This window comes from Podarcis raffonei, chromosome 3 (genome assembly GCF_027172205.1).
Source record: "Podarcis raffonei isolate rPodRaf1 chromosome 3, rPodRaf1.pri, whole genome shotgun sequence".
NCBI classification, from domain to species: Eukaryota; Metazoa; Chordata; class Lepidosauria; order Squamata; family Lacertidae; genus Podarcis; species Podarcis raffonei.
The window spans coordinates 62715000-62731392 of NC_070604.1; the positions used below are offsets into that span (position 1 = coordinate 62715000).

The 16393-nt window shown below is 40.1% G+C and overlaps 1 protein-coding gene across 2 annotated transcripts in view; it reads left to right on the plus strand.

Moving 5' to 3' along the window:
• The window catches only part of PDE7B (phosphodiesterase 7B), a 162943-nt gene that overhangs the window by 62144 nt on the left and 84406 nt on the right, over positions 1-16393 (plus strand). For both annotated transcript variants that reach the window (XM_053381992.1, XM_053381993.1), the window contains exon 2: positions 11918-11978. In XM_053381992.1, coding sequence (XP_053237967.1) covers positions 11918-11978 — 61 coding nt within the window. The remainder of the gene's footprint in view (positions 1-11917; positions 11979-16393) is intronic.

Here is a 16393-nt window from a genome sequence, read left to right on the forward strand (position 1 = left end):
GCAGCCTTGGCAATATATCCTGGTGACCAGAATTTTTTTGTCTTGTCTTTTTAGTGGAAGGCTGGGAACTTTTAAGTACTTAATCTTCATTATGAAGGGAACCTTGAGTTTACCCAGTGCTTAGTATCTTTGGCACAGAGCTGCTGGTAGCCTTGGATTCCTCCAAGCAACATGCATTGCATTATCCAGGATATTTTGCAAGGCCTTTCTCATTTGGAGTGCAGAGTGAAAACTGGGGGAGTGCGGTGTTTGGTGAATATTTGTTCCCTCCTTGCAAAAACTCTTCGGCAAGTGACTGAGAAACAAGGAATGCAAATATATCTTAATATACACATTTTTTGCAAAGCAATTTTCCCCAGTGTGATTAATTTTTTAATGTTACATTCACTAAGCTGTGTATTTTATGCATACAGTGGTACCTCGGGTTACAAACACTTCGGGTTACAAATGCTTCAGGTTACAGACGCCGCTAACCTGGAAGTAGTACCTCGGGTTAAGAACTTTACTTCAGGATGAGAACAGAAATTGTGCAGTGGCAGTGGGAGGCCCCATTAGCTAAAGTGGTACCTCAGGTTAAGAACAGTTTCAGGTTAAGAACGGACCTCCGGAACGAATTAAGTTCTTAACCAGAGGTACCACTGTACTTTATCCCAACATATGCATTTTTTGTACATATAACTTGGCATTAAATGCGTTTTTTTTAAAAGTGTGTTTTAACTGTTAAGTTGCTTAAGACATATTGTGCATTAGGTGACACATGCATTTAATCAATAATATAATATTAATAGTTCATATGTAGTAATAGTTCATATTATTTTTTATGGAATGTATATTCAATAGTGCATCTGAATGCACATCACATCCTGCCTCAATTAGTGACACAGAACTGTGTGTGTATAAAACTGGATTGGGGTGAAAGTCTTGCCTTTGATTGTGCAGAGTTTTAAATCATGAAGAGACACTCCACAGGTAGAGAAATCTCCCCCACTTCAGATCTTCAATCTCATACTTAAAGGCTGCAGACTGGATGGAAGTGGTGCATTGGAGGGGGTAGAGTTGAAATTGCACCCCCCGCCCCCTCACAGCTTGCTTATATGCAAGTATAATGAACATCCAAATAGGGCTAGCAAGAGTAGAAAGATAGTTAACTTATCAAGGCTCTCTAACGCATCACAATGCACTTACAGTTCATTCTGGTTGATTGGAGAACTCAAGATCCACCAAAGCATAATAAGAAATCTAACTGAACTATTTCAGATTGTCACAGCCATAATTTCATGAGCATATGATTTTCTTAAATTAGAACACATAGAGTAGGTTTAGGAATAAATTAATACTGAACTGTTGCCACCCTTTAAAATATAGAATAATGTGTTTGTATATCTTTAGATCTCAATCTGTGTGGAGAATTTAAAAAAGAGGTAAAATATGTTATGTAAATATAGAAATAACAATAGTTATATATGTAATATTGTTGTATTTATGAGTGAGTAACAGTGAGAAGTTACATAACTAAAGCCCAGCAGTTACTTTGTGGGGTAAACTTACTGTTGGCACAGTGTACCTGACAAACATGCTGGCCACAGTTGCTACATTTACTATGGAAGCTGTTTTAGGTCGTAAATGGTTGGCAGTTAGACCTCTCAGTTTATATAATGGATAGGAAAATCCAGAAGGTTGGGTTTTGATAGGTCAGTTGATGAACCAATTGGCTCTAATTGTTTCATGAACATAGGCCAATGAGTTGGCCGATAGAGAAGTGGAAGGATATTGGCCAGAGAATAATGACTGATATATAAAACGGCAGTCACAGCATTGCCAAGTTCAGATGAAGAAGTTCAGGAATCTGAGAGGAAGCAATAGCAACTGTGCCTAGCAGGAACCTTAAGATTGGTTGAAATCATTCAGGGCAGAAGCTGTGAGGGCTAAAAAGGGTTCGAGAGTTCCACAACCAGTTTCTGAGGACAGTTTTGTGCCAGAGTGACAACAGAAAGCAGTTGGTTTCAAGAACCAGGTCTCCAGGGACAACTGTGACATTGTCTTTTGCATGTCCTGCTTGTCAAATATTTTGACAAGCAGAGAAGATTCAGAGGATGCTCAAGCAAGCCTACTAAAGACGTCCCTGACCAGAGAGCCAATTTCTTGTCCTCTGCATCTTTTAAGGAATGGTTCATTGGCATCTGGATTTCAAATTAAGGCAGTTAATGTTAATGATATAACAGTTTCCCTAAAGGAACTGTACAGATTTCAGTGACTATTGAAGTTTATGGATAACTTCTAGTCCTATGTATTATTAATATACTTGGATAAGTAAAGTTTTAATAAATATATTTGTCTACACTTTTAAATAATTCTGCATATTTGTTCATACCATGCCTATAAACTGAATACACCACTATGCATTTTAGACAGTGTATCAAGTGGAAAAGATTTTATTACAAATTCTATGGTGGTGCTGGGTTTTTTAAGGTTAAAGAACTAAAGTATATATATGCAATGCATTTTGAGGAAAGATTGGGAAGCCAATGTTCCACATTTCGTAGGTCTAATAGAGTATAAAGACAGCCAAACCAAGATAGTTGAGTAGTATTGGTGAGATAAAACCTCAATTGTTCACAAACTGGTTGCCTATTTGGTCATTAAAAGTTAAAATTATTCCAAAAGACTGAGATCCAAATCAGTTAAATGGGATATTCCTTTAAATACTTGATTCTAGCAAACCGTAATTTTTCACATAGTGAATTTAATATTGCACTGGATGTTTCCTAATGTACTAACTGAGGAGGCCCCGATGGGTTGTGAAATACCACATAAAACACTAAAGAAAACATTATAAACCCAAACCATAACTTTGTTATCCTTTCACTGGACTACATTACATCCAGATGGCAAGAGTAGCCGTCCTAAGAGGTTGGTGGGGGTTTTGTTTGGCCTTAAATACAGACTCCTTTTTAACATCTGATCTTTGTGAGATGCATTGAAACAGGGAATAAAATTATATGCACCCATAAAAAGCAAGTTACAGCCTATTTTTATTTTTCTGTTGGATATATATCATTACATTTTGTTCTAATTAGCTACAAGCAAGCATGTCTGCTTAGATAAGAAGAAAATTAAAACCATACAACTGAGGAGGGCCAAGTCTTGACTCTGGTATACACTTGTAATAGACATTTATACATGCCTATGTGAAAATCCAAACTTGGGGCAATTCAGATGCCTGGCCTGCCTGTGTTGCTTTCTTATAACATGAAGCCTTCAATATTGAACCTGCTTGCCAACCACAATTAAAAAAGAAGAAGATGGGGATTAGGGTTAATGTTTAATGTAGGCTAACTAACTCTTGCTAATTTATGTAACCAATTACTTCAGATACAATCATTCTAAGACAGAATAAAAACAGGCTTCTATTATACCCAGTAGGGTGACTTGTACCCAATAGGGTAATTTGCACTGCCATAGTTATGTCACTGGAAAAGTATAAGGTGTTTTCTGTAGTTCACAGGAATCAATGGAAAAAGTGGCACAGAACACATGTGGTTCACTGCCCACTTCACTTGCAATCCTCTGTACAGCCCGTGGGATAAGAAGCCTAAATGCATACAGGGTCACAGCCTTATTGTTTACTTAGATACATATGAACCACATTTCTTTGTAGGCATTTCCCCATACCACTCAGTCCTCCACATCTCAAAAAATATACTCCAAATTTGAAAAAAAAAATATGTATCAGTGCAGGAAGATTACGTCACATTCACACCATGCATTTAAAGCACATGGCTTCCCTCAAATAATCCTGGAAAGTGTAGCTCTATGAGGGGCAAACTACAATTCCCAGTATTCCTTGGCAGAAGCCAGGTGCATTAAATGTGCGGTGCGCCCTATCTGTGTCTTCATTTCTTATCAGTGCTGCTACAATGCTGAAAATATTTTGTAGGCTTTGTAGTATACGTGAAATATAAAGGAAAACAAATAATTACTACACATCTTAGGAGGTTAATAGCGGAAACTACAGAAAGCCTTACTCATCTGTCTTTGAAATAAAACATTATCCACATAAAACACAGAGGACAGCCTTGCATAGGTGCAGAGTAAGAGTCTTATTTGCAGTATTACTTCTTAAGCAATTAGAGTAGGGAGGGAAGAAAAATACCAGCATTTTGTAGTCAGTTCATTAGGGGTCCACCAAATTTTCATCCACAAAAATGGGTTGATTGCATTAGATGTCTACTCACAACTTCTCTCCTTGATTTGCAGTTTTAACACCACTTTTTATTTCAAAAAACAAGTGGAGGGCATTGTTCCTGAGGAGATCCCAGCCAGTCGGGGAATCATTTTGACAACATGACTGTGTGACATCAAAGCCTGCCAGGTTTGGCTTTTTAAGAAAGCCAGGTTGGAGCAAGGGAAGTGTTTCCCTCTCAAGCAAATTTTTCTAGGACAACAGTTTGCAAGCAAATTAGAACATACATTCTCACAGTTGAAGACTACATGTGCACACACACAGAGAGAGGAAAAAAATGTGTTCAAAATTCAATAGCTTAGATTTAAACTAAATCTAACTAAAATTATGAATAGTGTGCAGTTCTATGTTCAGTTAGTTTAGATGGTAAAGCCTTGACTCTTTACTATCCACCCCTCTTACTGACAGATATGATGTAGTTGTGTGTCCTAACTTCTTTCTGTAAGACTAAAGCCACCGTGAAGGATTGGGTTGTCTCCCTGCTACTAATTTTATAGACCTCTTCCTGTTTTGGCAAAAATCAGTAGTTATGCTTCTTTCTGGTTTTTCATATTCTAAAACTAACCAAGTGGAAGAGGTTAAAGGATATGCTTGCTCTTTGTGCATGAAAAAAAAGTGGCCTGCAGTTGTTGCCTAGAAGGCAGCTGGCTGCAAAAGAAGCAGGATGTTTCAGGAACAAATTTATCCTTCTGTAAACATCTGGAAAACGAATCATGTCAATAAAACAAAAAGATCCATTGGGAGGGTTTTGCGCCTTGATTAAGAGTTGGTGTAATGTAGCAATGAAGGCTGTGTTCATATATTCACTTGCCTGGGAGTAAGCCCCATTGAGTGTTACTTCAGAGTAAACATATTTAGGAATATCTGTAAGAGTATGAGCCATAAAGGAAGGAGCTGCTGGTTCAAATACTGCTTCATTGCTTAACTCATAAGCTGGTTGTAGATGAGCCACTCTTCTCTCAGCCTCAGTACCACCACGACCCTTATGCCTTCTAGGGATGGGCACAACTGTCCATATGTTTTTCTCACTTTGTCTTTTTTCCAAACTTTGTCAGTTCTCCACACTTCCACAACAGTTAGCAGTTTCTTTAAAAGTCCTCATAAAAATGCATCAGGATTTTAATGCAAATTTCTCCAAATTATTTTTTCCCTAATATATGCATTTTAATGCACACTTTACCCTTGTACATACAGTTTTGCGCACATTAATTGGCTGGAGAACTGTGCTACAGAATATGGAATGTGTTTTGGCTTGTCTATTGTTTCAGAAAGTCCAAATTAGTTAAGTTCCCCCTTAGCTGCAAACTGAATCACATTTCTGCTAGGGTTGGCTCAGGAGGCGTGAGACCCAGGTCTTTTATGCCAAGACAGAAATCTCCTGATCTCTTCCCTCCCTCCTTTGTTTACAGGACAGCTGGGCATGCTGTAAAGCAGGGGTTACCAACCTAAGGCCCATGGGCTGGAAGCTGCCCATGGAGGTCGTTTGACCGGCTCCTGAGCCGCCCCCCCAACCAAGCTGCCTGCTCACATGCTGCGCTAAACCAGCGTGGCGCAGGAACTCGCTTCTGCAGTGCCGGAAATAGCGGGTGGGCACACTATCTGGCCCAGGCAAGATAAACCTTGCCGACCCCTGCTGTAAAGGGTAGTGCTGGTGACACCACAGACATCATTGTAAGTTGCTCAAAGACACTATATACACTTATGAAAGTTTGTGCCATGGGCCTCTGCCACAAGTCCTTTAATTACCTAGTAATGCCCCTTCTCCCATCTCTGCAGAGTGGGGAAATAATTGTGCCTCTTATACATTTTGCAGTAAATATAAGGACCTTTCCACATTGCTTATCAGCATGTCTCCAGGTATAAATCAGTACAGTGTACTCTTGCTAGAAGGAGATGTAGATAACTCCCGCAGGCATGCTGTGCTTCTTGAAATTCATGATTTCAGTGGAGCAGAAGCCCATATTAGACCCCACAAAATTGTCTTTGATTAGCTGTCTCACATGGTAAACAGAGTTGTCTGGGCCAACATCATGCTGTATGAGTTCACTGGTCCTTTTATACATGCATAGAAGCTGTTCAATCAGCTGTTGTTCAGCTAGAGTTTAGCAACCCATTAGATAACATAACTATGTAACCACTGGGACAGATGGGATTTTCTGGGCCCAGTGTACCATAAGTGGATCAGGACCTTTGCTGAACCTACAGAAGACACAAAATTCTTCTCAGTTTCTCATTTTTCCAATATTAAATTCAGTTCTCCACATTTCTGCAGCAATTTGTGAAGTTCTTTAAATAAAGAAATCCTTATGAAAATTCATCAGCATCATAGTGTGAATCTCTTCTAATAAGCCTATTTTCTTATACATTCTGACTAATGTACACATTTTTTGCCAGCAGTTTTCCCCAATATAATACATTTCTGTAAGCTATTTTCACAAATGTATTCATTTCACACACACTTTCCCTTAATGTGTGATTTTGTAAACACTGCATGGTTAGAGAACACTAAAAAAATTCACAAAAATGTGGATTTTGAACAATTGCTCTGTTTCAGTTCTCATACTCTTTCAGAAAGTGCAGATTTGATAGATTTGCCCTTAAATGCAGACTGAATTGAATTTCTCCTCCATCTCTAATGCAAATCCTAAATCAGGCAAAGAGCTCAAGTGTGACTAAAAATGACAACAGTAAACATCTGGGCAACTTGGTTATATATTTTAAATAAAAATATAAGAAATGAATATCTGTAACTCTGACTTCAGTTATTGACTAAAAATCCTGTAAGGTGGGAGCAGGCAGCCTGGCTCGTTTCACAAAAGGGCACCTGCACATTTTGTTTTGTATCTTCACTTCCAGGAAGCCTAGTGTTTTACCTTTTTGTTTTTTTAAGGAAAGCTTAGAGTTCAGGACCCCTGCTGCCTGTAGGTCTGGTGCATCTGTGCCTTCTGTTCCCACCTCTCAGCGGCACTGCATGAAACAATAATGTGATGGTTTTTTACTAGAGGAAACAGTCTTGGGGCAATTTGGAGCAGAGAAACTACAGCAACTGCTTAACCCTTGTCCCACCTGCTGGTTGTTGTTGTTTTTTGTTCCAAATGCCCCACTCATCTCCTAAAACTACTTTGCCCCAAACATAGTTTCAATGCTTTTTTAAAAAAGGGAAATGTTAAGAAAAGTAGCCACTGAGTTTTTGTTTCCTGTGCATGTGTGTAATGTGTAGTTACGCACACAGTCAGATACGCTGGCCATCGCTGAAGGGATATGGCATGTTTTCTCAATGGCCCAGTGTTTTCAAACATTATGAAATCATCCCAGAACTGCTGTTTTAAGCCTTTGAGAATTTACTTAACTCAGCTGATTTTTGGAACACTCCTTAATTTTACATTTATAATACAGGATCGACAAGCAGTTACTTTACAGCTAACACAGTGAGAGATGCATTTTCTCATCTGTTAAATTTATTAAAAGCATTCCTCTTTCCTTCAAAAAATTTAAGCATGTGGGGTCTTAGGGGTGGGTGCAGATAAATGAACCTCCTCTCCAGGCTTTAGAATATTAAAGAAATCTTCTTACAAGTTTGCATTAGGTGGTGTCAATTTTCCCCATGCAATTTTTGCTGGCAAAAATGTTTTCCCCAACTAACTTTTGTATTTTGGGATTTAAAAACATTAAACGATGGTAACTGAGTTAACTAGAATGTTAGCTTTGCTTTTAGGAAGGATGTCACATGCCTTCTATTTTCCAACTAGTTTTAAAGGCACCCTTCCCCCTCTTAATTGCAAAGAATATTGCTGAATTAGTATTCTGAGCCACATGAAAACGCAGTGTGTGTGCTTCTCAAAGTAGGCACTATTTGAGGCTATTTCTAAATGCATTCAGATGTTTGTCATCAGCAGCAGCGAAATGCATGCTTCCTTTTTTCCCCCTCCCCCCCCCCAAAATGCCACTTGCTATTTTGTGGCTTCAGATGATCTGTTAGGAACATATTACATTTTGAAGTTCTGGGGTTCATTTTTGCTCTGCATTGAAGTTAAGTTAGTTCCATGGCCTGGCTTACCATTTTCAAAACTGAAGGGAATAAAGTAACATTTGATTGTTAGTTTCACATGCAGGGAGCATCTTGGGCTGGAGAGGCAACAAGTCCTTTACAAATGCTCTTCTGTTCAACATAAATTACCCATTTGGTCACATGCTGGAGAGGGATCCCACAAATATTTGAATTGTGGTATTTGTACAGAAGATCTGGATTTATTATAAGATGCTACTGTATTTAGTGTGCCGATTTTTTTAAAAAAACTTTTTTGCTATTTATAAAAGTTGGTACAGTTACTTTAAATTGTTAGCCTTGGGCAAATAACCAAAAAAAGTAAGTGTTATTGAAATAAAAACCAAGGAGAAGATTGTGTGAATTTGGTTTGGGCAGATCTCATGATAGGAGGTTCAATGTTTCCAACACGTTCAGAAGGATTTTTGTAGTGTGCTAATAGTTAGTCTTTGCTGCTAGTACTGAATTTGTCAGCTTTGTTGATGTAAAACCAGTCATGCCTTCCCGCAGCTATCATCTATCGTTCCTGTGTATAGAAACTCAATTACACATGGATTTATTATGCGTGTGACCTGCTACACCCTAAATTTACCATCCATCTCAATGGAGATTAAATAAAGTCTAGTCCAGATTCCCAACAATTCCTACATAACCAGCATTGGAATGTGATCCACTTCAGCATGATTTCTCCAATGCTACTGTTTATGTTATGGTCTCATAGATACTAGCCAGCAATCTAGGGAAGTTATGAGCTGTGGAACAAAACACAATCACTTGACTGGTGTTGCTTAAAATGTTTCTGACAGCCAAGATTCTACAGATTTCCAAGAGATGAAGTGTGGGGTCTTGTCATGGATGCCACATTGCACTTCAGAGAGACTTGGCGTCCTTCCAGAACACAGTGTAATCACAGACTCATAGAATGCATGTCATAGAATCATAAAATTGTAAACTTGGAAGGGACCCAGAGGGTCATCTAGTCCAACCTCCTGCAATGTACACATCTCAGCTAAAGCATCCATGGTAGATGGCCATCCACGCTCTGCTTAAAAATCTCCAAGGCATGAGAGTCCACAACATCCCTAGGAAGTCCATTCCACGGTCAAACAGCTCTTAGTATCAAAGGTCTTCCTGATGTTTAGTAGGCATCTCCTTTCTTGTAACTCGAATTCATTGGTTTAGGCCCTATCCTCCAGAGCAGGAGAAAATAAGCTTGTCCATCTTCCATGTGACAGCCTTTTAGATATTTGAAGATGACTATCATATCTCCTCTCCTCTTTTCCAGGCTAACAATACCCAGTACCCTCAACCATTCCTTATGAGGCTTGGTTTCCAGATCTTTGGTCACCCTCCTCTTCACACATTCTAACTTGTCAGTACCCAGGTGTGGTCTGAGATGCTTGCCGTGGCAAGTGGAATGATCAAATCAGAGGACCCCTTCTAATAGCCATTGGGAGGCAGCCAAAGTTGTCATGCCACTGCATGCGATATAAATTGATGCTGTAGCCTGTAGAATTAATGGATGGCTGGAGGGACAGATTGCTGCCTCTACACTGCCCTTCATGCATGCAGAGTACTGTTTGCACAGGGTCCTGAATGCACATTGAGGTAAAAAGAGGAATAGCACAAAAGAAGCAAAGGAGGATTGGAAGGAGCCACTGCTCTCTTACTCCCACAACATACAAAAATATAAGGTCCTTCACACAGACCTTATTCTTGTGTCATAATGAAGAATCCAAAAGGCATACTTTGTGAGAGTAGGAAAAAATGTTTGTTGCTTATAAATAATAGTGAATGCAAAAGAAAAATCAAATGAGAATTAACGAAGTATTTGTTTGCTCAAGAACAGACCTCCCCATGCACAGAGTTTTCCAGTAAAATATGCAGCTATCTTTCTCCTCTGGCACTAATAACTTCAATACAGTATGCATCTTTTAAAGTTCTGTTCTATTAAATGGGGGTGGGGGATCAGTAGGAATGAAGAAGCCTATTAAATACTGTGAAATAGGAAAGGAAAAAATGATTTTCTTGACCAAACAGTGTTCTACTGTATAGCCCATTTCCTCCTTGTGGTAAACCAGAGTAAAATGTATTGCATTCTTGGAAAATATTGAATGAGCTCACCAGTGTAGAGCCATGGCTCCTAAAACATATTTGAGGAATGAATCCATTTTTCATGAAACTTCATTGGAACTCTTCCATTCAGCTGAGTAAAAAATATATGGAGGCCCATCTTGGAACTCCCCGATATTTTTTAAAAAATCATTTTTATAATTATAATTTTTATTCACTTTTTAAAATCTAACAGTTTAGCAATGTAGAACACTTATAAGCTCTCAATGTATAGAATATAAAAACAAATAAGAAACATTTCTAATGTGAGACCTCATAGTATTATATCTATGAAGAATCAAATGTCAACAAAAGGAAGACAAAAAAAGAAGAAAGAAAATAAAGACATAAAAATCTATAAATAGAAAATAATACAATATTTCTCAAGTACATTCACCAGCATTAGAGATTCCAGCGAGTCTGGTGTAAGGATGATTATTAATGAACTAAATGCTTCCTTTATTGGATGATGAAGAACAGTATGTGTTTGTGTAAATGTGAGTGTGAGCTGGGAAAGGATTTGAAACCCAAAGCCCTTTTTCTATTGGGCGATCACTCTAGCCATATAGAGCTATATGCTGTGCGGGGAGGGGGGGTGCTGATTACATAATAAATTGCATACATAATAAAGTTAAGCCAAATCTTTATGAAGTTGTCCATTTCTTTTTGTTCCCTCAACAACTGTAGTTTATGGGTTAGTTTTTTCAGTAGGCTAGTGTTACATACACTTTTGATCAAAATTGTTATTGTCATCCTTTTAATTCATTTTTTACCTCTATGATGTATATGACTTTTTCCAAATAGGTGATTTTTTCAATTAAATTTTTCAATTGAAGAAAATGCAGTGATTGTGACATGTCTGAAATGGACCTGTGCTCAACTGAAATCATGAATTTCCATTAGCCTTCTTCAGGAATAGAAGGGAAATGGGAACATACAACATTAGAAGGGAAATAGGAATGTATAAATGGCAGGCAGTAGGAAGACTATGGATTAACCAGGCCAGGTGTAAATACCAGAAGCCTTGCCACCTTGACCTTGTATGACAATAAAGCAACCATCCTGCACTTTAGGCTCCAGCATCGCCACATACTGCAAGATACAGTACAGTTAATGTCCTGATAATTAAAGTCCTATAAATTCCCATGATATGTTCAGTGAAACGACTGGTTAAATTCCTACTCAAGCAAAACAATGATGACAAACCTAACTGAAAAGAAAGGCAAAATAAATAGACGAGAAACCCAGGTTCCTTTCCTAAGGCTTACCGCCACCCCACATCCCAAAGTGCAAGGGTTACTTATTAGCCTGATCTCAAGGCAAGAGGAGGAGATGAGCAAGGCATATTTTCTCACTCTGGTTAACAGAGAACTTTGGCTTCTAAAATGACACTGATTTCTAATGTTTGGATGAAGGAATAGGCATATGGAAAACAAAAGCAGTAAAAGTTGTAAAGCTAATGTGGATTAAATATTGGGTTTTGCGTTGAATATGTTCCTCTCCTTTCTTTTCCCCAGAGGTGTGGAGAAATCTCATTCGATAGCCCAGAGCAGAGTGCCAAATGTGTTCGCATGCTAGGTAAGTGGAGTCCATTCTCTTTAATCTGGAGTTTGGTATGTGGAGAAATATGCACTGTTTTAATGAGGTGTTTCTTTTCAAAGAGTGTCTGCATTTTAATGAGGTTGGTTGGTAGCCATAATTCTTCTGGATGTATAGTTGGCTTTGGCGCAACTGGTATGAATAGTGAATGCATATGAGCACTAATTGATTATAATGAGCCCTCAGTTCACTTGTAGAAAGTTGTTGACAGAGTGATTTCTGACTGTTGGCTACAAAATCTAAATGCAGATTGTGACAAGACACTGCATAGCTGGAACTGCATCTATTTATTCATTTTTGCATCAACTTGCTTTTCTATTATTTTAACTAGGCAACATAAAGAGCACAGGTTCTTACTTTTATCAGTTTTAATTCTGTTTAAAAACAAACTGTTTCATATCTAAAGCAGCTTACTTCGGCGGTCTGATGTGTGCTGATTTTAAGTGAGAAGTCAATTGGGGCTGTTGTTAATTTGATACGAGAAGAGACAGTGTGGGCTGGTGCCTAATAGAACTGGTAGGATGAGAGGCCAGCAGAAGGTGGAGCCAGAGCCAATGACAATCAGAGCCAACTAATTCTAGTTTTGCCCCTGCTGAGTTCTACAAGGGGCAAAACAGAAATGAAGGAGAAGGAAGTTGACAGCCAGTGAACTGGTTCTAGGTCAGAAGGCAGGCAAGTGGGGAACCTGGCTGAGGACAGAAAGAGGTTTGTACCTCATTCACCCCAATGAACCAGCTTGCACCGGTGAGGAGGAAAGACCATGTGTGAAAACTTCAGTATTTAATTGTTTTATCCATGTTTTCAGACTTTCCAAATAGTCCAGGAATCTACAGTGGTACCTCGGGTTACATACGCTTCAGGTTACATACGCTTCAGGTTACAGACTCCGCTAACCCAGAAATAGTGCTTCAGGTTAAGAACTTTGCTTCAGGATAAGAACAGAAATCGGGATCCAGCTGCGCGGCGGCAGCAGGAGGCCCCATTAGCTAAAGTGGTGCTTCAGGTTAAGAACAGTTTCAGGTTAAGAACAGACCTCCGGAATGAATTAAGTACTTAACCCTAGGAGCACTGTATATTATATGCAATGTCAGAGAGGTGACAGTGTGACAGGACAATCTTAGCACTTGATTCATGCTGCTGGCAGAGGTTATGATTCAGCAGAGGTCCACACCCCTGCCCTACACTAACTGTATTGGCAGCGGTCGGGAGGGAGGGCAGCACCAACCACCACAGTGACAGAAGTCCCTACAGCACCTCTTAAGATATGGGCTCTTGCCAAGCTGGTAATGAATTTCACCAGCAATAGCCAGCACAAGGCCCTGTGATGAAGTATTTTGGGGGTAGAGTAAGGTTGGCAATGGATCAGCTGAATCTAAACTGATCTGACCCACACCCTGCAATCATAATCTGAGGCCCTTCTTTGTGTGCCTTCTCCATGAGAAAAGAAGGAACGACTCCCCACTTGTGGAATGCTCTCCCTCGGGAGTCTTTCCTGGCACCTTGCTCACATATCTTTAGGCTCCAGGCAAAAACATTTGTCTTCTCCCAGACGTCTGGCTAATTAAACAATCCATGGCCTTTTAAACTGTGGAGGGTGGTGTAGAAATTTAATAAATAAATAAAGAATAAACCCACTCCATTTCCCTCAGAGGGGCATTTGAGGAGTTGGGGCAGCGATAAAGTGCTCTTGGGATCTACCCAATGCCTGTGAGATAGAAGTATCATTGTAAATAAGCTGTAGATCACTGATGATACGTTGGAATGGTTTTAGCTGGGAGCTGTAGGTGACAATATAGTGGTACTTCAGGTTACATACGCTTCAGGTAACAGACACTTCAGGTTACAGACACCGCTAACCCAGAAATATTACCTCGGGTTAAGACCTTTGCTTCAGGATGAGAACTGAAACCGTGCTCTGGTGGTGCGGCGGTAGCAGGAGGCCCCATTAGCTAAAGTGGTGCTTCAGGTTAAGAACAGTTTCAGGTTAAGAACGGACCTCCGGAATGAATTAAGTACTTAACCCGAGGTACCACTGAATGTAGTGCACTGTTGCCATCCTTCTGGGTCTGCCCTGTAGACAATCATTCCTGAATATCTGTGTGAGCTAGTCAGTCAGTTCCCCCCTCCCTATATTGGGTGCATATACATTGTGTGTAATTTGGCAATAAGTCTTCACGGTTCTCACAAAACAGTCCATACAGTTTTTCACAGAGAATAAGAGAACAGTGGTACAAATAACTCATTAATGGCATTGATAAAACTGAATAGAAAATAGAATAGAATAGAAATATCTTTATTGTCATTGCCCCCTCTCAGGGACAACGAAATTACTTGACTGCTCCATAAAAACACTAATTAAAACAATACAGTATAATACAGCAAGGAAGATTAGATGACTTTCAAAGTCCAGGCTTCCCATTCAGGGCCGAGATCGCTCTGGAGAAGAAGCTGTTCTTAAGACGGCTCGTTCTTGTCTTCATCGTCCTGTATCTCCGTCCCGACGGCAGGAGCTCGAAGAGACAGTGACCAGGATGCGATGGATCTTTTACTATGTCCAGTGCCTTCCTATGGCACCTTGTGGCATAAATCTGCTCTAAGGTGGAGAGTGGGCAGCCAACAATGCTCTCTGCTGCCTTAACAACTCTGCACAACCCCATCCTGTCCTGGGTAGTACAGCTTCCGTACCACACACATAAGCCATAAGTGAGCACGCTCTCAATGGCACAGTGATAGAAGGCAAGCAGCAGTTTCTGCGGAAGATGGTTTTTCCTTAGAATTCTCAAAAAGTACAGTCTCTGCTGCGCCTTCTTCACAAGCCCCCTTGTGTTGACACTCCAGGACAGATCCTCTTGTAATTCAATGCCCAAAAATCTGAACGTTGTTACCCTCTCCACACAGACCCCATCAATCAAAAGTGGCTGGATATTGCTCTTCTGTCTCCTGAAGTCCACCACAAGCTCCTTTGTCTTCCTTGTATTTATGAGCAAGTTGTTAGCTCTGCACCACTCTGTCAGCTGCTCCACCTCATCTCTATAGTCCGTTTCACCCTCCCTTTCAGGGATGAGCCCAATCACGGTTGTGTCATCTGCAAATTTGACAACCCTATTACTAGGGTGAGCAGCGACACAATCGTACGTGTAGAGAATATAAAGGAGCGGACTGAGTACGCATCCCTGTGGTGTTCCTATGTTAGTCTTAAGCATTTTAGAGGTATAAGGGCCCAACCGAACCCTCTGGGAGCGGTCTGACAAAAAGTCCAATATCCACCCACAAAGTGATAACGGAAGCCCCAGATCTTCCAGTTTAGACATCAGACGCTGTGGTAGAATGGTATTAAATGCCGAGCTGAAATCTAAAAAAAGCAGTCTGGCATAACCCCCCCGCTGCTCCAAATGTGCAAGGACGGCATGGAGGGCAATCGCCACAGCGTCCTCTGTCGATCTTTTCGTTTTATAAGCAAACTGGAATGTGTCCAGTCCCTCTGGTAGGCAGGCAATGACATGATTTCGTACCAGCTTTTCAAAGCACTTCATGATTATAGGTGTGAGTGCTACTGGACGAAAGTCATTCAGATCTTCCGGGTTAGGTTTTTTTGCTATTGGAACGATAATAGAGGACTTTAGGCAGGATGGAACAATAGCCTGGGCTAGGGATCGATTTAAAATCCCAGTGAAAACTCCTGCTAGTTGATCTGCACAGTCTCTCAATACCCTTCCAGCTACCCCATCTGGCCCTGTGGCCTTCCTTGGGTTGATTCCCTTCAACACCTTCCTCATCTCTTCTTTTTCCACAGAGACTGCTACATTCCTTTGTACTGATGATGGTGATGGTGGCCTTTAGTTCAAGTTGCAAAACTGTGGCCTTTAGTTCAAGTTGCTCTCTGTGATAAAGTGCAGCTGTACCATGCATTGTGTTCTACACAATTAATAATTTGTGTCCTTTAGTTAGAATAATTATTATCCTCCATTTGGGCATATTCATTATGTAACAGTTATGAGCTTCTAATTTTGTTAATCAGCTCATTAGTTAACTGGTTACAACTACAGTCATACGTTGGAAGTCGAACGGAATTCGTTCCAGAAGTTCATTAGTCTTCCAAAATGTTCAGAAACTAAAGCACTGCTTCTGATTGGCTGCAGGAAGGTCCTGCTTCTGATTGGCTGCAGGAAGTGGTATGGCCATCACCTATTGAGATGATCCTCCGTGACCTGGTGCCACATCCAGCAATTGTCTAATTTTGAGTGTACAGTGGTACCTCTTGATTCCAAAAGCAGGATTGGAATTTTATTTGTGGACCACTCAGCCCACTGCTTAACTCTCAATGCTGAAGTTGATGGAGGTGGTCTTGGAGATAGTGTTGGTGTCACAAATCTGATTGCCCTGGAAGATGCAGC